This window comes from Suncus etruscus, chromosome 14 (genome assembly GCF_024139225.1).
Source record: "Suncus etruscus isolate mSunEtr1 chromosome 14, mSunEtr1.pri.cur, whole genome shotgun sequence".
In the NCBI taxonomy this organism is placed as follows: Eukaryota; Metazoa; Chordata; class Mammalia; order Eulipotyphla; family Soricidae; genus Suncus; species Suncus etruscus.
The window spans coordinates 72,895,643-72,922,450 of record NC_064861.1 but is presented as its reverse complement, the minus strand read 5'-3'; the positions used below and the strand labels follow the sequence as shown (position 1 = coordinate 72,922,450).

Here is a 26,808-nt window from a genome sequence, read left to right as displayed (position 1 = left end):
CACAGCAACGCCGGCAAAAAGAACTTGAAGAAGGGCCAGAGTCATAGTACAACGGTAGGGCGTTTGCCTTGCACGCAGACAACCTGGGACGAACCCGGGTTTGATCCCCAGCATCCCATATAGTTTTCCCAAGCCTTCCAGGTAAGATTTCTGAGCTCAGAGACAGGAATAGTCCCTGAGTACTGCCAGGTGTGGCCCAAAAAACCCAAAAACAATCAAACTAACTTGGAAGTAACTTTCCCTTTGCTCAACGCTGCTCCGGAGGTGCAGCAAGACACGATCTACTGCGTGAAAGAACTACAGCACCACGCAAGTCGCAATTACAAAGGTAAAACCCCAAATTCTGGGTTCAGAGAGATAGCATGGAGGTAGGGCGTTTGTCTTGCATACAGGAGGTGGTTCGAATCCTGGCATCCTATATGAGCGCTGCCGGTGTGACCCAACACCCCCAATGAAAAGAAAAACCGAATTCTAACGACCAATCCAAACACTCAAAGTTGGGGCTGGAGTGAGGGAAAGGCGTGGCCGACCGGGGTTCGATCCCCGACATCTCCTAAGAGCCCCCCTAGAGCATCGCCAGGAGTGATGCCTGAGGGCAGAGCCAGGAGTAATTGGGGAGCATCGCCAGGTGCCCCAAAACACCCAAAGCATTGTAGTTCAGCACCCGGAAGCCCGAACCTGGGAGGGAGCGGGACACGCCCACTACCATGACGTCACAATAACCACGCCCCGACCGAAACACTCAAAACAGTTCAGCACCTGGAAGGGGGCGTGGCATAAGCTGCCAGCGGGACACGCCCACAACTATGACATCACAACGACCACGCCCTGACCCAAACATCCAAAGCATAGCAGCTCAGCATCGGAAAGGGGGGCGTGGCACAAGGCCCAGCGGGACACGCCCACCACTAGGACGTCACAACAGCCACGCCCTGACCCAAACACCCAAAGCATTGCAGTTCTGCAGCTGGAAGCCCGAACCTGGGAGGGGAGGGGCGTAAGATGCCAGCGGGACACACCCACCACTATGACGTCACAGCAAACCACGCCCCCGTCCGCAATCCCCGCCGCTCCCACAACGCACCTCAGGCCCGGGTGGGTGCGAATCCCGCACCTCGGGATGAGCGACTGCGGGGGTCGCGACTAAGTCACCCCCAAAGGCGTGGACTCCTCCAGGCTTCCACCCCACTCTGGGATCTGGTTCCCGGCCGCCTAGATGACCGATCCCTCGCATTACCTGCTCTCCGCACCCGCCGCGTCCTTCCACTGCCGGCTCTTCCCGCCTCGACGTCTTTAAAGCCACCAATGGCCGTCGCCACTGCCCCGAGCCCCGCCCACGGTGGACTGTTCCAAAAGCGTGGGGGGGACAGCATCATCAGGGCGGTCTTGGGAGCGCCTCCACTCTATGCGTTGCTGGTCTTTGCGAGCCCAGAACCCGCCGAAAAGCATGGATTCAGGGGTTCCCGAGAGGGCTAGGCCCGGTTTTGATTCTTGGCGACCTCCGCTAACTAGGCCGCTTCCACCGTTATGTCCCCTACGCGACTACCGTACTTGGACTCATCCGGGCCTGCGCGCATGCGCATGCGTCTGCGCTTGCGCAGACTTGCACGCCAGGCCCGGTGGGGTCAGCGCTTTGAGGGCGCCGAGCCTTCACCCTCCGCCGCCGGTGCCCAAGCCACCGGCTTCGAGGGTAGAAGCTGGCTGCGGGAAGCCCGCCGCCACCTTTCTCAGAGGCCCGTTTCGGGTGAGTTTGGGGGTGTAGGTTCGTGTCTGCTTCCCTCTCGAGTCCCGCGAAGCAGAGTCCCTACCAGGTTCGCCTTCCCTGGAACTAGGGGACTCTGCGGGCGTGGGGACTCGGAACCAGGGAAGTTGGGATCTTGCGTTCCTGGGGGTCTCCGGAGGAAGATCACTCTGCACCCCTGGTGCACCAATGGTCTGTCTCCCCTGGACCCGTCTATCCCTTTGGTGAATTGCTTGGCAGGTTGTTTGATCGGTACTTTTGGAGTTTGCATGGAGAAGACAGAGGGGAGTGCTTCTGGCTTGCATCTCTGCATTGTGGAGAGTGGCTGTCAATTCCCACCCCGAGCCCTTATTCTCTGCAAGGGGACGGACAATTCTTTTCAGTCCCTGCGATGGGGACTGTGAAGGTAGTTGTAGCTGTACTTGTCATCGCACAGGAAGTGCTTGATGAAGTAGCACCCCATTAAAAGTATGAGAGCTTGGGGAACTTAACATCGGAAACTTGAGGTTCATGAAAAGAACCTTATCCCCCCGCCCCGAAGTTGGATCGAAGATGATTCTGGTGGCTGAACACTGGGATGGCTGCCTGGGCATGCCTTGCCCGGGGAGTTGATTTGAAATTATTGCCCGTTGGGGAGATCCAGAACTGGGGCAGCCAGGTTGAGCCAGGTAGACTCCGTGGAAGCGTTGAGAGAAAGAATCAAAGCAAGGGGCCGGGCGGTGGCGCTGGAGGTAAGGTGCCTTCGCTAGCCTAGGACGGACCACGGTTCGATCCCCCGGCGTCCCATATGGTCCCCCAAGAAGCCAGGAGCAACTTCTGAGCGCATAGCCAGGAGTAACCCCTGAGCGTCACAGGGTGTGGCCCCCCCCAAAAAAAAAAAGAATCAAAGCAAGGGGCCAGAGAGATGGCATGCAAGGGCGTTTGCCTTGCATGCAGAAGGACAGTGGTTCGAATCCCGGTGTCCCTTGAGCCTTCCGGGGGCGATTTTTGAGCTTAGAGCCAGGAGTAACCCCTGAGCGATACCGCGTGTGACCCCAAAACAAAACAAAACAATAACAACAAAAAGAATCAAAACAAGAAGTTAACGGTCCCCAGTCCCAAAGCATGAAACGCCTTTTGGGGATGAAGTTGGGGTCTGATGAGACTGAGGGACGCCAGCCCCAGCCCTGACCAGGTTTCCCCAACAGGTGGGAGAAACCTTTGTTGGGACAAAGGTCCTGATACTGAATGTGAAGGACCATTCATAGGTCTGAGTTCTTCCTCCTGACTACACCAGCAGCGAACTGCTTCGAAAAAGCCCTATAAAACCAGTCTGGTCTAATGAAAACCCCAGTGTGTTCCTGCCCTAGGTTGTCCACTTTCCACCTTGGGATGGCTCATTGCAACCTCTTGCACTCCCCATTTTGAAGTTGCTCACATTCCAATTTGGGGTGGTCATTCTTTTCCTCCCTACCCCCAATTCTTTTTGGACTTTCCATCTTCCCCCATCCCTCGGTGATTTGTTGGCATTACTTCTGGTTCTGTGTTCACGGGATTTTACTCTTGGAAGCGCTTGGGGAATCATATGGGATGATGAGGATCAGATACCCAGATTGGGGATTGTTTGCCTGCCTGCAAAGCAAATGCCTTAGGCATGCTTTTTCCCTCTGTTCTCAATTGTCACCACCCTTCCTGGACTGATTTACTTTTACTCGCAAAATTTAATCCCTTGCCCTGCCTTGGGCCATGGTTCTGAAATTTCCTTTGAGACCAATTCCTACACCTGTTGTCGTTTGAGTGCTACCTTGGTGAGACAAGGCTTCCCCTCTCATCCTCAGGGGAGATTGGGCTGGTTTTAGTTCACTGGCACCTTGTTGAGGTTCCCCACACCCCCTCCCAACTGCCAGTCACAGAAGCTCCTCCCCATTGTGGGTATTATCCCCTCCTCATGAAGGCTGGTCAAGGGTCCAGCTACACCTTGATCTCTGGAGCATGATCCCTAACAACAGCATTTGCCAGTAGCCCTTGCCCCAGGCTGAGGTTAAATTAGCATTTTTCAGAGGGAAGAAACTTAGCCCAGGTTCCTCTTGTACCTCATAGAGAAGAATCTCAGAGGAGCGAAATGGTTTTTATTAAGGGGTGAGAAGAGAGGCAAGCCCAGAAAGCAAAGAGGAGAAATTTTCCTGCTCTTCATAAAGGGCCAGGCCAGCTCCCTGGAGCACCTTGTCAATTGAGGGCTCCTGGATGAAGTTTCTATAAGTGCTGTGGAAGCACATCAGGGTCGTTCAAGGACTTTGACCCCTGGCGGTCCGTATCTTTTATCCTTTGTTCCTGGAGGCTGGTCTCCTGCTGGTTTCTGGCTTGGGGCTTGGAGCTGGCCTGGACCAGCTGCAGGGTTACTCCCCAAACTGTGGTTTATAGCTCCAAAAGTCATTGCCAAATATCCCCAATGTCTGACTGCCTGCTTCCACAGTGAACCTTACTCTTCTCCATGTAGCTTTTATTTTTATTTATTTTTTATTTTTTGGTTTTTGGGTCACACCCAGCAGCGCTCAGGGGTTATTCCTACGTTAAGAAATCGCTCCTAGCACGCTCAGGGGATGCCAGGCTTCGAATCACTGATCTTCTGCATGCAAGTCAAACACTTTATCTCCATGCTGTCTCTCCAGCCCCATCCATGTAGCTTTTATAACGTTAGGTATGAACCAGGTTTAAACTGAGCATCAGACAGTTATTTGGGGTTGAGGGGTACACTTATTATGGGCATTGCCGAGTATATTATTTGTTCCCGAACCTCTGCCTTTTCCAAGTGTGTGGGCTAGGTGTTCACGCCCCTGTGAAATTCAAGACTTTAGGCAGAGTGCTGAACTCCTAGGTTTGCTGATGAGTGGGGACTCCTATGGTTGAATTAGGTCCGCAAGCCCTTCCTGGTTGCCCTGGGGCTTCTCTCTGAGGCACGGTAGTCACACACTGCTTGGCATAGAATTATTTGGTTTCCTCTGTGGTTCTCATTTGTGGCATGCACATGGAACGAGTAGCTACTTCTTCATTAGTAGTTTCCCTGTTCTCAGCCAGCAGGTACTTCTTTGTTGCTTCAGCTGAGTCAGGTTTATTAAAGAGTTAGAAAGTTTGGGGCCGGAGCGGTGGCACTAGATGCAAGGCATCTGCCTTGCAAGTGCTAGCCTAGGACAGACAGCAGTTTCAGTCCCCCAAGCAGGAGCGATTTCTGAGCGCATAGCCAGGAGTAACCCCTGAGCATCAATGGGTGTGGCCTCAAAACAAAAACAAAACCAAAAGAAAGCATCAGTTTCCTAATACCAGTTTTTTTCTTAGAAATCTTTGAGAATTAATCTCCATTTTTTTTCCTGTAGAAAGATCCATCAGGGGCTGGAGAGATAGTATGGAGGTAAGGCGTTTGCCTTGCAATGCAGCAGGGACAGTGGTTCGAATTCTGACGTCCCATATGGTCTCCTGAGGCCTGCTTTGGGGGCAAGTTCTGAGCATAGAGCCAGGAGTAGCCCCTGAGTGCTGCCCGGTGTGACACAAAAAACCAAAAAAAAAAAAAAAAAAGAAAAGAATTGCTGCTGTGGGTTGTAATTTTTTATATTTTTTTCTGATGCAGCCCACCACAATAGCAAAATCTTTTCAAAGAAACTCATTTGTGGCATTAAAAATGCAGGGTTTCCCCCTTGTAATTATAGGTATTTAAGTTATCTGAAGAGTATTTTAGATTGTTTAACTTTTTTTTCCTTTCACTAGACTAGTGGGCTTACTCTTGGCTGATTTATTTTTCTGTGTTTCTGCACCTAGTGGTGGCTGTCTGCTCATTAAGAAAAATTTTGCTGTTGCTTGGATGTTGTTCAGATGTGCAGATGTGAAGCCTGGATTCCAATCCCTACACCTCCCCCCCAAAGAAAAAGTGCCTTAGAGAGATAACTTTTTTTTTTTTTTATTTGGTTTTTGGGCCACACCCGGTGACGCTCAGGGGTTACTCCTGGCTATGCGCTCAGAAGTCGCTCCTGGCTTGGGGGGACCATATGGGAAACCAGGGGATCGAACTTGCGGTCCATCCAAGGCTAGCCGCAGGCAAGGCAGGCACCCTTACCATCTAGTGCCACCTCCCCGGCCCCTAGAGAGATACATTAATGGACACTTGCTTTACCAAGCAATTCGATTCAGCTGGTCCCTGAGCGACATCTGGTATGGCCCCCCATACAAACCAAACCAAAAAGTAAAATTTTCCCCGAGTCCTTGGAAAGAAAAGGTGAGGAACAGAGTAGTTAAATTTACAGTTTTTAGACCGCTAGAGGGTAACTCCATCTACCCTTCCCACCTATGCCTAAGAGAAAGTTAAATTGGTTTTGCTAGTGCCTTATCCGAACTATCAGAACCTCAATAATGTTGCAGCTGAACATTTTTATAAATTTCACACGACTATTTTTTTTATATCGAATTGGTCATAGTAGGGATGGGGTTTGGATGGAGGAAAGGCTGTCACTTGTGACAATTATATGATGGCCTTGTAATTTATGTAATGCCATTGGAAAGGTGAGGAAGGCTACCATTTTTGGATTTCACAGTACAATTTGTTGAACCCCTTGGTAGGAAAGGTCACAGATAATTTCTCTTTACCTTGTTGCAGTGATTGCAGGTGTGTCTGATAATTGAGGAGGACTGGACTATGTGTGTGTGTGTGTATATATATGTGTGTGTGGTGTGTGTTGTGTGTGTGTTTTCATTGTAGTAGCAGTCGTTTTTCCTTTTTGGTTTTTGGGTTACATGTGGCAGCTGGTGGACACCTGAGTACTGGCCCTAGTGAAGCTGACACTGCTGCTCTTTGGGTCATTCACTGCGTGGAAATGTTTATCTTTTGAGTGTGAATCTCCTTTTTGGAAATGGGCTTTCCATGACTTAATCTGAGCCTGGATTTGAGGAGAAACTCTACTTGGTGGAAATGTGGTACTCGGGATGATTCCCATAAGCCCTGGTGGATGACAAGCCACAGACACACCGTTGCATTTTCACTGAGGGTCAGTTTTACATCTGCTGCCCCAACCTTGGAAACTCCTCAGGAAATTTCATTCAGCATTTTCCAGCTTTTGACATCCTCACTGATATACAACATACTTCATGAAACAATCACATTGTATTTGCTCACTTTTTCGTGCATTCATGGGGTTTAGAGGTCATAAACTGATTTCATTTTAGGGAGGGGAGACTTAGGTCTTAGATGAGTAATTGAAGCAAGAGAGCTAGTGAGTAGATGAGGCTCTAACTTTTGCCCTTTAAAGACTCATCTTTGACAGATCCTGGCTTCCAGCTCTCTCTCGATCCTCTCGAGCTGGAGGCTAGCTCTAGCCGGGCAATTGGGTTGGGAGAGACCCCATGTGGAAGCCTTCTCCCTAAACTTCCTGACCCCCCGGCCTCCAGGCCTTCTGGGTGGTTGGCAGCCCAGGCGGCCAGATATGGTTGGTCCTAACCTTGGGGTGGTGCTGAGATTTGCTAGGTTACGCTGTTTGTCACTGGCAAATTTCTGACCATTCTGCAATATGGAAAACCGCCCCGGGGGCTAGCGCTCCCACCCCACCCCCCCCCCCCCCCCCACCACCCCCCCGGCACTGCATGTATTAAGAGTATTCCTTATCTTTATGTTATGTTTTGCGTATCCAGAATGTCCATTTTGTATTCGGCCCCTTTCCCACCACCACCCCTACAAAGCTCATTTTACTCCTTAACTCTCTCACCTCCCCAAACATCACTAACCCACATTACTCTTTTTAACTTCAGTATTGCACAATCCTAATCATAGACCAAAACCCTTGCATTGTGTGTAACAACCCCCAAATCTGTTTCAAAAGACATAAAATGGACACGTATTTCTTTAGAATATTTTGTGTTTTTCTCTGACAACTATAAGTCTTACTAAATATTCTCTTATACAGTGACGATTCTAACCACTTTTTTTTTTTTTTTTTTTTTTTTTTGTGGTTTTTTTTGGGTCACACCCGGCAGTGCTCAGGGGTTATTTCCTGGCTCCAGGCTCAGAAATTGCTCCTGGCAGGCACGGGAGGACCATATATGGGACGCCGGGATTCGAACCGATGACCTCCTGCATGAGAGGCAAACGCCTTACCTCCATGCTATCTCTCCGGCCCGATTCTAACCACTTTTTATCTTCTCTTTATGAGCTGTTCAACAAGGAATTTGGTGAAAGAGTCCCCCAGTTTAATGCTTATGATTGAACCATGTCATTGGGGATTGTTGGACATGTTCTTATGGCCACCATATGCACCAATAACGCCATGTGGCATTGCTCCTTTTTGCATAGGCACATTAAAATGGGAAAATACTATACATACAAATAAGATCCTATCTAATAGAGATTGGAATACACAAATCTTGTCGTGCAAGGGACCTTACACCTGAACATTGACATAATGACCTGGCACAGACCTCAGAAGAAAGGGCATTTTCCATTCACCCCCTGAACCAGGGAAGCCATCCACAAAAACATCCAGGTTTGTCTATAACATCACCTGGAAGCAATCCTCTACCATGGAAGACCCTACCACTGCTCAAAAGAGACTTCCCTTAACACTGAGAAGACAACAACAACGACCTGCTTACAGGACAGGGCTTCCTGCATTGCCCTTTAATGGTGAGGTGATACGAGAGGACGCTCCACATCATGACTTCAATGTAGGATATGCAAATTCCAGGATCTTTAGTACAGAAACATGATACCAACAACAGAGACTGTGTGAAAAGTGTGTTGGCACTATGGACAATGTCTTGGATTGGACGATCTAGCTTGCCTGGAGCCTAGAGTTGGTCTTATGCCAGGAAACTTCAGGGGTAGGATCTCTTTGTATTTAGGCCAAGGTTATTCCTTTCCATGCCCCTCATATTTTGGTGGGCCTATGCAAACAACAATTGCCACTCTAACACCGTTTTTACTGTGCTCCTTTGACTCTAATCCTTATAAAAAAAAACCCACTTAAAATTTGAGTTTAACTTAAACTAATATGCATGTACATGGAAATGTAAAAAATACTATGCCTCTAATGTTTAAGGAGTTACGTAAGTTTTATGGCTTTAGATTGCTTTGTGTGCTGTTAAGAAATATTAATAGTGGGCCTGGAGAGATAGCACAGGCGTTTGCCTTGCAAGCAGCCGATCCAGGATCAAAGGTGGTTGGTTCGAATCCCGGTGTCCCATGTTGTCCCCTGTGCCTGCCAGGAGCTATTTCTGAGCAGACAGCCAGGAGTAACCCCTGAGCACCACTGGGTGTGGCCCCCCCCCCAAAAAAAAAGAAATATTATAATGTGTTACAATCTGGGGACTTGAGGGACACAAAGTAATTGTACATGGATTCTGTTTTATTATCTTAATGTTCTTTGGCTGAAAGTTCAAAGTTAAGGTATCAGCAAGGGGACTTCTTCTGAGAATTATGTTATGGGTGATTGTCCTTCCACTGTAACTTTACCTTGTCCTCTTTCTTTGCATCTTTGTTCTCATAATTAAAAATAAAAAAATAAAAAAAAAAGACTCATCTTCTCCCTTTGCGTCCTTTACTTGTTCAGTTTAACCAGTTTCTTTTATGTTTTTTCTACTTTAAGGCTATCTTGGCAGATTTTCCAAGATCCATCTTTTCCTTCCTTCCTTCCTTCCTTCCTTCCTTCCTTCCTTCCTTCCTTCCTTCCTTCCTTCCTTCCTTCCTTCCTTCCTTCCTTCCTTCCTTCCTTCCTTCCTTCCTTCCTTCCGTCCTCCTTCCTTCCTTCCTTCCTTCCTTCCTTCCTTCCTTCCTTCCTTCCTTCCTTTTTTTGTGGTTTTTGGGTCACACCTGGCAGTGCTCAGGGGTTATTCCTGGCTCCAGGCCCAGAAATTGCTCCTGGCAAGCACGGGGGACCTTATGGGACACCGGGATTTTGAACTGATGACCTCCTGCATGAAAGGCAAACGCCTTACCTCCATGCTATCTCTCTGGCCCCGTCTGTCCTTCCTTCCTTCCTTCCTTCCTTCCTTCCTTCCTTCCTTCCTTCCTTCCTTCCTGCCTTCCTTCCTTCCTTCCTTCCTTCCCTTCCTTCCTTCCTTCCTTCCTTCCTTCCTTCCTTCCTCCTCCCTCCCTCCCCTCCCTCCCTCCCTCCCTCCCTCCCTCCCTCCCTCCCTCCCTCCCTCCCTCCCTTCCTCCCTTCTTTCTTTCTTTCTTTCTTTCTTTCTTTCTTTCTTTCTTTCTTTCTTTCTTTCTTTCTTTCTTTCTTTCTTCTCTTTCTTCTCTCTCTTTCTTTCTCTCTTTCTTTCTCTCTGTTCTTCCTTTTCTCCCCTCCCCATCCCTCCCCTCCTCTCCTCTTCCTCTCCTTACCATTTCCTTTCCCTTCCCCCCTCCTTTTTCCTCTTTCCCCTTCTTTCCCCTCCTCTCCCTCCTCTCCTCTCCTCTCCCCTCCCCTCCTTTCCCCTCCTCTCCCCTTCCTTTTTCTTTCCTTTTCCCTTTATTTTTCCTTTCCTTCAGTGCCTTCTCTGACCTCAGCACTCCCTGCCAGATTTCCCATAGCCTTCTAATATGGGTGAGCACAGCAGGGCAAGTGATACTACTTTTTTTCTTCACCTAGGCAGAGACAGGCTCTCTGTCTCTAACAATACAGTAGCATATTGATTTCTTTGGAACGTAGGCCATGTCTTACTGACCTGGTAGCCTACAAGAGACCGTGGGAAAGTAGTTCTTGTCTGTCTGAATTCATTTCTCAGATTGCTCTGAGCATATCCCATTTTGAACGTGGGTACATTTGTCATGGTAAGAGATTACATTAGGTAGTTACACTGCCACTTAGGTAGTTTTGCTGTGAAAATGCAAGTAATGCTTACTTTGACTTACATATAATCAATTTCTATGGATTCAACTATATTTTGAAAATGTATAGTTTTACTCTGCTGTTTGGGAGAATACAACTTTTGCCTCACTCATGTTGAAAGTATTTTGTATTTCCTCTGCTTAGAGTATGAATATGTTCTTGTGCTCTGAAGGGTTTTAAAATATAAGCATATGAAATGTAGGCTAGGGCGATAGCTCAAAGGGCTAGGAGCATGGGCTTTGCATGTGGGTGACCCTGGTTTCACCTCCAGCACTGTCTTGCCCTCCCACCCCTACTGCTTGACACTTCTGGAAGGGCCCAAGAAAAAACACACCAAATGTGTATTTAACTTTTCTTCAGTCAAAGTCACTGTGAGTGATGCTATTGTTATTAAGTGTAGGTGTTTGCAACATGACCACTCTCCCTTTGAACTGTCCCCAACCTCCTTAAATAGGCTTATACATGTGGCTTCTCATCTTACCGTGTTTCGGAAACAGTGCTTACCTTCAGCATCATGCTCTCAGTCATGTATTTTTTTTTTTTTTGGTTTTTGGGCCACACCTGTTTTGGCGCTCAGGGGTTACTCCTGGCTATGTGCTCAGAAATTGCTCCTGGCTTGGGGGGACCATATGGGACACCGGGGGATCGAACCGCGATCCGTCCTACGCTAGCGCTTGCAAGGCAGACACCTTACCTCTAGCGCCACCTCTCTGGCCCCTCTCAGTCATATTTTAATTTAGTTTTCCAGTACTGTGGACCCAGCCAAGGGTCTAGACTTGTGTAGCACACTCTGCCACAGAGTCTCATCCCTGCCCCTTACCCTCTTTACCCTGGCAGTCTGAAACTAGATATAGTGGGGCAAGCCAGTGGGGCCCTGCCATGTTGAAGGCAGGTCTTCCTTGAAGGTCTTTCCCTTCAACTCTCATAGTCTTATTTTTTTTTTCCCTCCCTCCCTCAACTCTCATAGTCAGTCTTCTTTAAGAACACATTCACTCCAGAAGATTTTTTGTGTTCAGTTACAAGTCAATCCCCAATCACACCTTCAGGTTTTATTTTTTCTTTATTTAATTTAGGCCACACCCAGAGGTGCTCAGGGATTACTCCTGGTGGGGTTCAGACCAGATGAGATCAGGACCAAAGGCTGGGATCCCGGAGTTTGAACCCAGGTCAACCACTTTGCAAGGCAAAAATTCTCCTACTGTACTATTGTTCTGGCCCCTCAATTTCAGGTTTTAGATTCTTGGTGGTCTGCTTTTTTCTTTAAATTTGTCTTTTCTACACACTATAAATGGAATCTTAACAGCCTTTTGAATCTGACCTTTTTAACGTAGTGTTGTGGAGGTGCATCCCATGTATTTAGGATTCAATGCAGTCCTCAGTTGTTGAATATTCCACTGTGTATCTCTGCTGTTTGTTAAGCACGATACAAGGTTCTTTGGTTGTTTCTAGTATCGTTCATTGAGTAATACTGCTATGAAAAATTAAAATACTGGGCCGGGAAGGTGGCGCTAGAGGTAAGGTGTCTGCCTTGCAGGCGCTAGTATAGGACGGACTGCGGTTCGATCCCCCAGCATCCCATATGGTCCCCCCAAGCCAGGGGCAATTTCTGAGCACATAGCCAGGAATAACCCTGAGCATCAAATGGGTGTGGCTCAAAAACCAAAACCAAAACCAAAAACAAAACAAAAAAAAATTAAAATACATGTCTTTGTGAAAACTATGTATTTTAATTCTCTTGGAAGTGAGTCCTTTTGATCAAAACTGTTCTAGTAAATATATAGTAATATCTCATTGGGGTTTTAATTTGCATTTCCCTAATGACTAATAATATTTTAGTTTTTTTTTTTTTGTTTGTTTGTTTTTTGTTTTTTTTTGGTCTACGCTCTGTTCAGTGTTTCTTCCTGATTCTGCCCCGGGATCACTCCTGGCAAGTTGGTACCATATGGGGTGCTGGGTCAGCCTCATGCAAGGCAAACGCCTTACCCACTTATTATCTCTCCAGCCTTCCGTTTGGCATCTTTTCATGTGTTTAATTAACCATTCGTAGATATTTGGTAAAATCTGAATTCAAGTATTACGCCTATTTTTGGTGCCCATTTCAAACATTTAATTATTTATTAATATTGTTCGTGTTTTAGATATATTCTTTATCATAAGTAATTTAAAAATACTTTTATAGCTTCTTGCTTATCTCATTGGTAGGTTTGATTTGATTTTTCCTGATAGAATATCTTCTGTGACTTTTTAGGCATGATTTACAGTACTGTTGTAATAGGGTTTTCTGCATACAATGTTCCAACTCCACACATTCCACTAATGTCCCTTTTGATTTTAGTTTTTAGAGTAGTTTGTTATTATTGTTATTATTTTGGGGGGTACGCCAACAATTGTGTAGGTTCCCACGCTTGCTGGGACCAGATGTAGTGGGGTTGAGCATGTATAAGATAAGTGCTATACCAGTGGTCCTCAAAATTTCTTTTTGTTATTTTTTTTTTGTTAGTTTTTTTTTGGGGGGGAGGGGGAGGGGGAGGTCACACCCAGCAGCACTCAGGGGTTACTCCTGGCTTTATGCTCAGAAATATATTGCTCCTTGCAGGCTCAGGAGTTCATACGGGATGCCGGGATTCAAATCTCTGTCCTTCTGCATGCAAGGCAAACACCTTATCTCCATGCTATCTCTCTGGCCCCGTCCTCAAAATTTTTTAAACGGGGTTAGTTCACTGTCCCCAAGACCGTTGGAGGGCCAGACTATAGTAAAAAGAAAAATTATGAACAAATTCTTATGCATACTGCATATATCTTATTTTGAAGTGAAGGAACAAAGCAGGAAAAAATACAGGGCCTTAGTTTGAGAATCACTGCACTAAAAAGATCTCACTCCATTTGAATGATTTTAGATTTACAATAAAATGGGCATTTGCCTCTGCCTGTTCCTTCCTCCACTCTCAGCATTCTTTGCTAGCAATAACCCCCCACCAAAGTAGACATACTTATTATGTAATGACCAGATTACATTGGCACATCATCACCCCAAGTGTGGCATGCCCTTTAATTTTCTGTTTTTTTCTATGAGGACTGTGGGAGGATGCTTGGAGCCACATTTAGCAGTGCTCAGGGTTACTCCTTACCTAGTGCTCTGGGGTAATTGCTGATTGTCATTGGGGCTCAGACCTGGGTCTTGTGCATGTAAAATGTGTTGCACTATAGCGCCAGTTCTCTGATCATCTTTACTTTTCTTCTTTGGTTAAACATGTTTTTGGTTTTGGGATCATACCTAATGGTGGTCAGAGGCTACATATTCCAGGCTCTGTCTATACTCAGGAGTTTTTTATATATATATATATTTTTTTTTTTGTTTGTTTGTTTGTTTTGTTTTGTTTTTTTTGGTTTTTGGTTTTTGGGTCACACCCGGCAGCGCTCAGGAGTTACTCATGGCTCTACACTCAGGAATTGCTCTTGGCAGGCTCGTCATTTTGATGATCTTTAAAACTGAAACATTTTTTTGTTACGGATTGCTTTTTTGGGGGGTGGGGGTTTGGGCCACACCCAGTGATGCTCAGGGGTTACTCCTGGCTATGCGCTCAGAAGTCGCTCTTGGCTTGGGGGACCATATGGGACATGGGGGGATCGAACCACCGGCTATCCTAGGCTAGCACGTGCAATGCCCTGCACCATATGGGTGCCGGGATTCGAACCACTGACCTTCTGGAGGCAAGCCTTAGCTCCATGCTATCTCTCTGGCCCCAATTTTTTTTTAGTAATATCTTTATGTAAATACTGTGATTAGTTTGGTTTCTGTCATAAAAAGAACACCCCCCCCCCTTCACCAGTGCACCTTACCATCACCAATGCTCCCATAGGAATTATTGTTGACCTTGTGCTGCCTCCCACAGGCTGAGCAGCTGGGCTAGGGGTGTGGCCCAACTCCTTTAATTTTTTTAGTATTTTTTTTTTTTTTTTGGTATTGTTTTTGTGTTAGTGAAACTGGAAATTGGGCTCAGGACCTCAGGCTTGCTAGGAAAGTGATCTACCCATTGAACTAAATCCCTGGCCCCTAAGGGGTTTTGTTTTGTTTTGTTTCTGGGCCACACCCAGCATTGCTCTGGGCTTACTCCTGACTGGGTGCTCTGGAATCACTCCTAGGTTCAGAGGACCATATGATATTGAGTACAAGGCAAGTGCCCTTCCTGCTGTACTCTCCGGCTGACTCTCTATATGTTTGTTTATTAGTATAAAAGTATAAAATTTTTGAATTTGTGGTCCAGAGAGATAGTATTGGGGTTAAGGCATTGAATCCTGGTGCCAATGTTGTCCTGAGTCCTGCCGAGTTCACACCTGAGCAACGAACCTGGAAGATCACCTGGGCATTCATTGCAAGGAGTGGCCAAATGCCATCTTCCTACCCCACCCCCAGGTTTGTCATTTTGATGATCTTTAAAACTGAAAATTTGTTTTGTTACGGATTGTGCTTTTTTGGAGGGTGGGGGTTTGGGTCACACCCAGTGATGCTCAGGGGTTACTCCTGGCTATGCGCTCAGAAGTCGCTCTTGGCTTGGGGGACCATATGGGACATGGGGGGATCGAACCACCAGCTATCCTAGGTTAGCACGTGCAATGCCCTGCACCACTGCTCTGGCCCTTGGATTGTGCTTTTAATTTATCTAAAATTCTCTGTCTAAACCAAGACCTTACTTTTTTCTCTGTGTCATCTTTATTGAAACTTAAAATAGAAAAGCAAATTAATTTTTTCTTCTGGTAATATTTTTTGAGTTAAAAAAAAAGATGAGTAGTGTTGCAGTTATTGCAAGTACCTCAAAATAATGTTGAGGTGATGTTGACTGCTAATTCATTACTTGGCTAGTAATGGCTAACTTCCTGTTTTCAGTGTAATGTTTTTATTATATAGACGTATCTATATCTGAAGGATTTTTTTTATGTGTATGTTGCTCTTTATATTTTCTTATCCAGGTGTTAGAAAGAAAACATTCACCGTTAATTCACACTAATGTAAGACTAACTAATGGTTCTTTAACTCAATCAGAGGAATCTGCATCGCAAAAGGATAAATAAGTCAATTCTCTTAATTGATAATTTTATCTGAACAAAACACGTAGTATTCATTCAATTTCAGAAAGGTGGATAGAATAACTGAAGTCAGACTTATTAATATAGGCAGACTTCCTGTTGGAGTATATTTTTCTAGAATTGAGTCCCTTGAGGAATCTTCTCTCCTTAACCCTCAACAGCTATTTCAAATACTCCCAAGTATTTCTGATCACTTGCTTGCCCAACGTGAAATCATTGGCTACAACAGCCAAGGCTCAAATTTAATGATTTGCCCCGGGTCAACAATCTTTTGCTGATAAAGCTGTGCCAGAGTCTTGCTGAGAGATAGTTGTAGGTTGAGGTAGTATTTCAATTCATACATATTCAAGACACTCTTGTATTCACAGGTTGCTCTGCTGTGTTCCATCGCCTCCTCCTAAAGATGCATCCTGACTTATCTCCACACTTGCACACTGAAGAGTGCAACATCTTGATAAACTTGCTTAAGGAATGTCACAAAAATGTAAGAGTCCAGAAAAATGCCTGTACAGCAGAATGCAACTTAGGTCTAGCACATTGATGTGGATGGAATGCTGTCTTCATTTCATGCCACGGGCGTGAAAACTTCTTAGCAGTGGATCTTAGTCAAAAATGGAAGTCCACTTTTTTGTGCAGTAAAATGTGTCAAGTTTTGAGTTTTTTTTTTGGTGGAAGTCTCTGTGCTGCAGTGCTCAGGGGTGCTCCTTTATCCTTTCTGGGGGTAATGCCTGTCAGTGCTGCTGGTGGTACCATGTGGTACCAAGAATTGAATCTCACTCCAACCCTGTAAATTTCATCAGCAGCCCTCTTTGAGTTCTGATCCTGTATACACCTAGACAGTCCTTAGGAACAGTGAGTCCTAAAACATTCCCTCACAACAAGAAATGCCTTGGGACCCTCTGCTATTTAGCTTTCTAACCCTACTCCTGACTGAGGTCACCCTGAACTGTTTTGTGTTGCTGTAGGTCTGTTACCCTCCTTTTCAGAAAAAATGAAAAAAAGTCAGCTCAGTATCCTCTCTACTTGCCCCTTATCAAGTGATTGTTGTGTGTGTGTGTGTGTGTGTGTGTGTGTGTGTGTGTGTGTGTGTGTCCCCGTCCGTGTGTATCTATGGGTCTTTATTTCCTGGTCCCCAAGATTTTTTTGGCCACACCGGTTGCCGCTCAGAGGTTACTCCTGACTATGTATTCAGAAATCACTCCTGGCTCGGGGGACCATTGGGCTGCCGGGATCAAATCCAGGACCGTCTGGGTCAGCCATGTACAAGGCAAACACCCTACCGCTGCGCTTTCACTCAATTTTTAATGGAAGTTTTAGGGGGAATTACTGTTTTGTCTTGGTGACAGGAATAAAAACGAGAAAAATGCTATACAACTAGCTTGCATCCTAGCTCCCTTTTTTATTTAAATTTTTATTTTCATGAAATTGTTTCCCTTCACCTGAGGCGGAGAGCATGTGGAACACAGAACCTCACACACAAGCTCATGCTCTGCCCTTAATACCTATGGTGGTAGGTTTTTTTTTAGACTTTTTTCATTTTAAGGTAATTTTGGTATATGATGTGAGGTGTGAGTCAATAGTTACTTCATGGCTACTTAGTTATTGCAGTAACATTTGCTAAAGAGATTATTCTTTTCCCCCACTAAATTATCATGTTGCCTTTGTTAAAAATTAATTGACCTTACCTGAGTGGGTCTATTTCTGGGTTTTCTATTCCAATGATTTACGTACTGTTCTTAACACAAGCACCTCATTTCTGTGATTTGTTATAAGTCTCAAAATCACATAATGTAAATCCTGTACATCTTTTTCCAAAGTTGTTCCTTCTGCCCAAGATCCTCTTGTGTATGTGGGAGGTATCATTCTCCACCTGGGCATAGGAATACTTCTTGGTGGGTCAGGGAAGGCTCAGGCCCATTTCTGGAGTTCCTTTGCTTGGTGGTTTATGATACCTAGTACTTCTACTGCTAGGCCACTACGTCAGCCTTCAGTCCTGATGTGTGCCTTGAATACATCACAGAAAGTTCCCCCGTTTCTTCTGGGTTCTCTTTCCCTGCTCAGGCATGGTTTGGAAATTTCCTCTAGGTAGAGAGAACACCGTGGTGAACCAATCCCTGTGAAGTGTTGGCTCAGTATCTAAAAATAGCCGCTTTTTGTTTTTTTTTTCCCCCTCATTTGTCCTTATTTACAGTGAGCGGGTTAGATCTTAACTCCTTACTTTGTGACCAGAAGCAGAAGTTTATTTAGAAGATGGAGCTTTAAGTAAATGGCTCAGGGAAAATTGATAAAAAAAAAAAGCCACTTGAGAAACAAAGTAAAATTAATGCTATGCTTTCTATCACAGGAAAGAATCAACTTCATATGGCTTTGATAGCAAAATATCAAAAATAAAACCATGCCAAATCTGAGCAAACGTAGTTTCTTTAGTGCTTAAATGCCAAGAAAGGCTGCTGACCAGCTTGCAGAGCCCGCCTTTTATCCTGTGGGCCTTCAGCTCTTGGGCTACTCAATCCTGCTCCCTCCCTGCGCCTTCCTCTGTGTTCTCTTCTATTTTCTCTTCCTGGCCTTTGTGCTGGATCTTTCTTTGGCTTCCCTGAGAGTCCTGCTTGCTCGCTCCCCTGTTTGCCTCCGAAGGTCTCCTTCTGCTTACTCTTTCATTTCCTCCTCCTCTCCTTCCCTGCCCCAGATTCCCTGGGTCCAGCTCTGGCCCATCTGGAACCTCTATGCAGCTCCTGCGTCATTGCAGGCTCTTCACAGTGGCAGCAGTGAAACACTTACATGCTGAGGAGTTACTGAGCACCCCAAAGGACCTCACCAACTGATCTGTCTGAATTTATTTTAGAACCCATTGGAATGTATTAATTTAGTTCTAATATATGTATTCTTACTTGCTTTCTTGTTGAGTTATTTTTTTTTTTTAATAAAACGTTTCTAAAATAAACCAAGGCAGAAAAGAGCCTTATGGCCTTGACCTATTTTTTGATTCTCTGGTCTAATGGAGTCCAGATGGATTCTCCTGTCACTCTATTTGTTCTGTGGTGACAATACTCCTCAGGTCTTATCTGGAAAATGTCACTGTCCCCTTGTGGGAGGAGGTAAATGATCCAACCAAATGAGGCCTTTGTTCTGCCGAACAATTCTACTGTGTGCACCATTTGTGGGAAGGGTCTTGAAGATTGTCTGCTACTGCATCGCCGGATTGTTATTAGATGCTTGACATGGTCCTTACCAGTTGATCTTCCTTTGCAGTCCCTGGGCTCAGTGATGTTTATATACCATCACAAGAAAAATCTTATGTCAAACCAAGATGTTCAGTTGCACCAATAACCATCTACACCATGGAAGATTTTTACATCTAGAAAGAATATTCTTCCTTTGCAGTTCTCTTTATCCTTTGGAATTACTGTTGTGATGCAAATTCAAAGTTTAATTTCAGTGAACTTTATTAAAGAGGTTATTTTTTTTTAAAAAAGGACTAATTTTCATTTGGATTTAGTGATGATTTAATGTAAAATGTATATGATGATATGAAAAATGTAAAAACTGTGCTGTGAAATGTTATCTTAGCATCCATAAAGTCTAGCTCTTTTTGTTATATTTGCTTCACTAGAAGGTGTATGTATGAAATTGTACTGTTCCTGCTAATTTGTTGTCAAGGAAATAGTTTAGGAACAACATACAGGAAACATTCTTCAGAGGTCATTGAGTAACTGGGAGGTCGTAGTCTGTCTTCAGTGTCTGCCAGAAAAACTGACCATATTTTTCAGTATGGAATAGAAAAGGACACTTAAAAGTAGTGATGAAGCAGGAAATAAAAAGAAATAGCATGCGGCATGGCTTGCTAATTATGTGTTGTCTGGCTTTTATGAAAGCCTTAATTAGAAAGAAAAGGGAACGATGTACCCATTACAACTACAAGTTCAGCATTTGCAACATGTCATTATAGCAAATCTTTGTGCTCTTGGCATACCCGAAGAGCAGGACGGGCTTACACTCTCATATGGGCCCACAGCTGTTCAGGGTCTGGGCTGGAGTCTCACCTGAACCTACTCTGGAGCACTCAAGACTTTTGCCTTCATAGTCCTGGGACTAGAAGCCACTAAGAGCTCTTTACTTTTATTTTTAAACAAGGCAGACTTTGAACCCTAGACAAATTTCCTTTTGTAGTGAATTATGGACTTATTTTTATAGGCTATTTACTAGTATAGTTAATGTGTTTCTGGTATAGTTTTGCTGACATTTTGAATGGAGGGGAATGAGAAGTGGAGGAGACACCAACACTGTGTAAGTATGACTCTTAAAGAGTGTTGGCTGGTCAAGTCACCCTTACCTATCAGCATGGTCATACTGCATTGGATTTCGCTCCCTTTCATGGAGGGTAGATTGTGCTTTAACACAGCTCTGATGTTTACATTCTGCTGTCATTGTGAGGTCATAGTGAGGCAGGTTAGGCGTCTGTTCTTTCTATAGGAGTATGAGGAGTATATGCCTGTTCATATATTGTACTTACAGTTATTTGCTTATTAACAAGTTGGCACACGAAACATTTTTGTTATGACTAAGTTTTAGTTCTGTGCTAGAGACAGAATATTATGGCATGAAACATTTTACCACTTGTTCTTCCTTTTAGCACAACTTTCTGAAATTTTTTGGTCATTGCAATGATCTTGATCGAGAGATGAGAAAATGCTTGAAGAAAGAGGTAAGAAAGGTGTCAGAATGAATAAGATCAAACAAATACAACATTTTAGAATAAATTATCATTCTTAAAATCCCCCTCACCCCAAATAATGGATTATAACCTAGAAATTGACTGTGTATTTAACCTTCCCTAAAACCAAGTGGAGAGGGGCCAGAGTGATAGCATGATAGAGTGCTTGCCCCCCCCACCCCCCCCACCCCCCCCCCCCCCCCCGCAGCTGACCCAGATTCTATCCCTGGCATTCCATGTGGTCCTTTGAGCTCCCCAGGAGTGATTTCTGAGCCCAGAGCTAGGAGTAACACTTGAACTTCCGTGTACGACCCAAAAACCAAAACAAAAAGTGACCTCCCCCCCAAAAGAAAAACATCCCAACAGCCACAAAGTGGAGAAATGAAAGTGTATTCTGGGGATGGTTTTAAGAGCATTATTGTTTTATTTTTTTCCTTGTATGCACATAAATTAAAACAAATTGCTCACTCTAAGCCATTTGGATGAAGTATAAGGTTTGGGGAATTGAGTCACCTTTCAGCAGAATGGCTTAGGCCAATTAAATGTAGCAGTGCTTAGTAATTAAAATGCTAGACCTCCACTCTTTCCAGCATTACATTTTGAGTTCGGCTATTACAGCATGGACACGCTGCAGGGTTCTGTTTGGAAAACCCCATTTCCTCAGCCAGAGTTTCAGTTATGACATGGTCTTGGGCAAATAGTCTAAGTATCTAGTTCATTATCTTTTTTTATGGGTATTTCTAACAAAGTAAAGATTTTTTTTTTTTTTTTTTTTTTTTGGTTTTTGGGCCACACCCAGTAACGCTCAGGGGTTACTCCTGGCTATGCGCTCAGAAGTCGCTCCTGGCTTGGGGGACCATATGGGACGCCGGGGGATCAAACCGCGGTCCGTCCTAGGCTAGCGCAGGCAAGGCAGGCACCTTACCTCTAGCACCACCGCCCGGCCCCAAAGAATATTTCTTAAGGGACCAGAGTCTAGTGTGCTGGAGCACAGGCTTTGCATGGTGGGAGCCTGCATTCAACCCAGCATTGCAGAGTTCCCTGAGCCCTGCAGGAGTAAACCATGAAAACCACTGGATGTGGCCCAGTCACTCCCCTTTCAGTTTTGCATCTTTTGAAAAAGACATTTGTACACTTGAAATTTTTATGCCAGAACCTTTACAAATATTAACAACTGACAAATATTAACAAAGCCGACTTCCTGATTTTCATTGGTGGTATCTTTGGGGGAGGAGGCTCCCAAGCAGTCCTCCTATGCAGTGGCATCTGGAACCAGTTCTGGTGTCTGGAAGCAACTGGACTATACACTGCTTGAGGTTGGACATGTGGCACTGTCTCAGTTTGGCCGACTTTGGGAGGAACCTTTAGGACCACATCTTCATCATTAGAGTATCTTGTGTGAACTTTATCTTGCCTGAACTGGGATTCACTATTTAGTAGGAGGTTGTGGACATTATTATTTTATTTTATTTTCATATTTTCTCTTTTATTTAGTTTCATTTTTTTCTCTATATTCCCCTACCCCAAACCCCCCTCACCCCCCCCCCCCACACACACACACCTGGCAATGCTCAGGGCTTACTCCTGCCTCTGCACTCAGGGGTCACTCTTGATGGGCTTGGGGGACTGTACAGAACCAAGCTCAGTTCAGCCATGTGTAAAGCCTAGCCACTGCAGCCCTGCTTCATTCCTGAGAGACAGACACAAGTTTGTTCAGGGGCCGACAACCTTGATAAGGTGGTGGATTCATGTCCCTAAAATAACCGTCTTTCTGGGTGTACTTTATATGTGGTTTCATTACCTGATTTTTACATTTTTCTTCTTTTATCCTTCAATTCTCTGAACCTATGCTTATTTATTTTCTCTGCTTTCTTATTTACAGTTGATTGCTTCCAGTGCTTTCCCTTAATCATTTCCTTCATGTGTCACTTGAGTATTTAATTTCTTGAAGCATTTACTTAGGACAAGGCTCAGATTAGGTCACTCAGTAGTATAAAGTATATGCTGGTTTTGTTTTTGTTTTTGGGCCACACCCAATGGTGATCAGGGGTTACTTCTGGCTTTGCACTCAGAAATAGGCTCCCTTGGGAGTGCGGGAGAGCATATAGGATGCTGAGAATCAAACCTGGGTCTGTCCTGGGTCAGCCGCCTGCAAGGCAAACACCCTTTTGCTGTGCTATCTCTCTGGCCCCCGAGTATATGTTTTATATATGTAAAACCTTGTATTTAATCTTTGCAAATATTTTTTTGAAGAGCAAAGAAAAAGGGCCTAGTCAGTTATCTCTGAGTTTCTTTTTGCTGCTGTGTTGCTACTTTTTCTCTTTTTATCTGTAGAATCATTAATGCTTTGTTTTGGGGCCACACCACAGGTGCCAGGGATACTCCCAGCATTCTCCTGGTTTGAAGGGGACCACATAATGCCAGAGATTGAATTTGAGCCTCTGGCATGCAGAAGCATGTGCTCCATCCAGCCCTTTGTGCTTTCTCCCCCCCCCAAATAGTGTTCTATTATGCAGACTCTCCCATTGTCCTTCCTAATTATTATTATTTTATTTTTGTTACTTGACCTTCCATTTTATCTATGTTGTTTGGTGGAAGGTACTTTTTGTTTTTGAACCTCTTCCCATGCTGTTTCCCAGCTTACTAACTAGGGACCATGACATGCCAGGGATCGATCTCTGGTCTCTAGCCTTCTGGCTATCTTCTTGGACCCAGTGGAGGGTTTGATTGCATACGTGCACGGTGGGGCAGGGGACGCCCGGCAGTGGTCAGTTGTTACTCCTGGCTCTCCCCAGGGATCTTTCCTAGTGACCTCCGGCGACCAAGTGGAGTGCTAAGGATCAAACCCATTTTGATTGTGTGCTCTGACCCCAGTAGAATTTTTAAAGGTCATCTTGATTTCCTTGGATACATCTTTTACTTATTTTTATTTTTTGAGCCACACCTGACTGGTGCTCAGGGGTTACTTCTGGTTCCGCACTCAGGAATCACTCATAGTGGAGCTCCAGGGACCATATGTGGTGCCAGGATTGAACTCACGTCAACCAGTGCAAGGCAAGCACCCTACCCGCTGTACTTGCCCCATCCATGGCCACATCTTATCATATATTCTACTCATGCATCCACTATTTAAATTAGCTCCTTGACTTATTTTACTTTTTCACTTAGTGTTATTTTTCTGAAATTTAACCGTAAGACTCATTCTCCCAACCTGATTGCAATGTCAGAGCAATATATGCGAAGAAGATAGGTATCAAATATTTTTCTCAGAGTAGATATCCCTGTATTTTTTTAGGTTTATTAAAATTTTAAAGCAATGCAATGCCCTTTTCCTTAATACTCTTATGAAGGATATTAATAAATGCCACACAAAAGGGATGATTTTGATTAACGGGTCTTGCTGCTTCAGCTGTAATTTGAAGCAGCCCTTTGATGAGGAAAAAAACTGGTTTGGAAAATAGAATACCGGGAGAACTCTTCATTTAGTTCTAACCTAGAAGCATCCAAAAGGTTATCTTGTCCACCGGCTTAGGTTCCGGGTTACTGTTTCAAGGTGAAATAGTTCAGTGCAAGGTATCTTGTTTTCTTTGGGCTTTTTTTTTGGTTTTTGGGCCACACCTGGCTGTCTGCTCAGAAATAGCTCCTTGCAGGCACGGGGAACCATATGGGACACCGGGATTTGAACCAACCACCTTAGGTCCTAGATCGACTGCTTGCAAGGCAAACGCCGCTGTGCTATCTCTCCGGGCCCTCTTTGGTTTTGTTTTCTTTTTTTTTTTTTTTTTTTTGAGAAACCCTGTGCTGCTCAGTGGCTATTCCTGTCCCTGTGCTCTGGAGATGTTTGGTGGGGCAGAGCCATATGTAGTGCTGGGGATCTACAGTGATCTGCAAGCAAAGCAAGCATATCAACCCTGGACCACCCTCTGTCCCTCAGAGGAGCCTGAGTGAAGGGCTCCTGTTGGCAAAAGGGATCTACACTTCCTATGACGATTAACTTGGATCACTTGGTTTATGTTTCTGAGGCTATTTTTGTATTACCCTGGCTCCTGGAGTACAACCAGGATGGCCAGCTGATCACAAATGCTCAGTTTTTCTCAAGTTATTTTAATTTTTTTCCTTACACCTATGGGCCATTCTTTTACCCTTAACACATTTCTGTATTTGTATGTTAAACAGTGCTGATACACTTAAATATATTTAAAAATACATTCATTTAAAACACTCAAATTTTTCTGTTCAAAACACTTTTGGGGCTCGAGCAGTAGTATAGCCGATAATGTGTTTGCCTTGCACTTGGCCAACCCAGGTTTGACACCCCCCAACTCCCAAATCCCATATGGTCTCTTGAACACTGCAAGGAGTAATTCCTGAGTAATATAGAGCCAGGAATAATCCTTGAGCACAGTGGACTATGGACCAAAAAATTAAAACAAAACAGAACACTTTTTCTAAGTGGTAGACTCTGCATCTAGCCTACGGGACAGATTAAGATTCTGTTTATAACTGAAACCCAGTACGAACATGCTTATAATCATGGTGCTTAAATAAATATTTATTTAAAAAAAAACAACAAAGATATCATCAGGTAGAGAGGCTGGAGCAGTGGCTGAAGCGGTAGAGCATTTGCGTTGCACACACTGACTAGGACTGACCGCGGTTTGATTCCCCGGCATCCCAGATGGTCCCCCAAGCCAGGAATGATTTCTGAGTGCATAGTAAGGAGTAACCCCTGAGCGTTACTAGGTTTGGCCCAAAAAACAAACAAACAAAAATATGTTAGGTAGAAAACCTTCAAAGTGAAAGTGAGAGTGTAAGCGATGGTGGAGAATGCTCATAGTGGAAGGCATCTGGAAAGCATCTTAGGAAGTATTCTGCCTTAAGCAGCAGTAGAATAATGTAGTTGCTCAGAGCTCTTTTGATAAAATTTGTAAAAATGCCATATCTAGAATGCCATGAACTAGAAGCCCCAGCACCACTGTAGTCTGCGTCTGCCACACTGTGTCTGGTGTTTAGTGAACATACCGCATTCAGTTCTGGGTGTGGCTTTTTAAAAAATTTAAATTTTCTTTTTTGAGAAACAAGGTAGTTTTTATTGAATTATTCAGAAAGATGTGAAGAGAGAGAAAGGAAAAAGAGAGAACCCAGGATTCCTTAGAGTGGACTTAGGCAAAGAAAGTGAGCCCAGCACCAAGACACATGTTTCAGGGAGAACACGGGCTGGAAGAGACAGTCTGGTTGTGCTTTTTAAAAAAAAAAAAAAAAATTCTTATTGCTTTTAACAAGGCATATCAAAATACTTCCTGAAAGGTGCTTTTGATCTAGGTAGAGGTTAATGAGTAGCTAGCACAGAGCTACCTAGAGTTAGAGAACAATCCCCCCACAGACCCTGCACCCACACCATGGAAGACAGCAGCCACTAGAAATCGGTGATGTTCAGCCTGAAAAGAGAGAGCAGGTTACCTTCAGTGTGAAGTTTTGAGACTAAAGCAGGCAGAGAACTAGGAGGACAGTAGGGGGATTCCTCGGGAAACTTGTTCCAACTTAAGAACCTGTGGAAGAGACAATGTTGCTGATGAGACCACTCAAGGTGCCCTTACTTGAGTTTCTCTGGGTGTCTCCTAACTTAGTACTCAGAGATTACGTGACTTGCTCTACTAATACTCCTTACTGATTCCACATGTTGGGGGGGGGTTACTTATCACATACTTGTATATCTACTGGGGTTTAGGTGCTGTGCTGTATTGAATGAAATCATATTAGGTAGCCATTGAGATCAGTTTTCCAGTTCCGATTTAGTGGTATAAAAGGCAAAAGAATGTTGTCAGTAAAAACATTGTGTAAATACCCATTTCCCACCTATCGATGGTAACATAATCGGCTTTCTCTTTTCTTCCCTTCCTTTTATTTTCCAGTACATGGAAAAGAGGATCAAGAGCAGGGAGCACGGTAATACAATGCGAAAGAGACTATCTAATCCAGAGGAAGCTGAGAAATAAAGTATACTTTCACTGGCTGCCTTGGCTGAGAGAAGACCTAAAGAGACTGGGTTGACCGCTGGAAGAATCCTCACTCATTCGGTCTCCAGCGTCCTTTGAGTGGGAAGGGACCCATAAAACCAGCCACAGAAAGACCCAGAGAAACCTGCATTCTGAAAGTATTGGCAGAGCCTTTAGCCTCTCCTCTAGCAGCTTTCTCCCTTCTCACGGGCCTCCCTCCCCGCCTCACCTTATGCTCCCTCAATAAAACAATCAATTTTAATCCCTTTCCCTCTGTACTCTTAGACTTTCCTGGCACTAGGGCAAAACAGTCCTATGAAAGTTCCCTTTTTGATGGTGTGATAATTGCAGTTTTATTCTGATCTTAAGGCTACACTGGGCCAGTACCAGGGCAACATGTGGTGTCTGGGATTGAACCCAGGCCACCCTCCCACACACTCCAGATCT

The 26,808-nt window shown here is 44.7% G+C and overlaps 1 protein-coding gene across 1 annotated transcript; it reads left to right on the top strand.

The window, feature by feature from the left end:
- The first annotated feature begins 1,660 nt into the window (after positions 1 to 1,660).
- On the top strand, positions 1,661 to 26,630 carry CMC2 (C-X9-C motif containing 2). Its single transcript, XM_049786290.1, has 4 exons — positions 1,661 to 1,744; positions 16,023 to 16,138; positions 20,285 to 20,356; positions 26,278 to 26,630. The coding sequence occupies exons 2-4, from the start codon at positions 16,058 to 16,060 to the stop codon at positions 26,359 to 26,361; spliced, it is 237 nt and encodes a 78-aa protein (XP_049642247.1). The 5' UTR covers positions 1,661 to 1,744; positions 16,023 to 16,057; the 3' UTR covers positions 26,362 to 26,630.
- Positions 26,631 to 26,808: the final 178 nt, after the last annotated feature.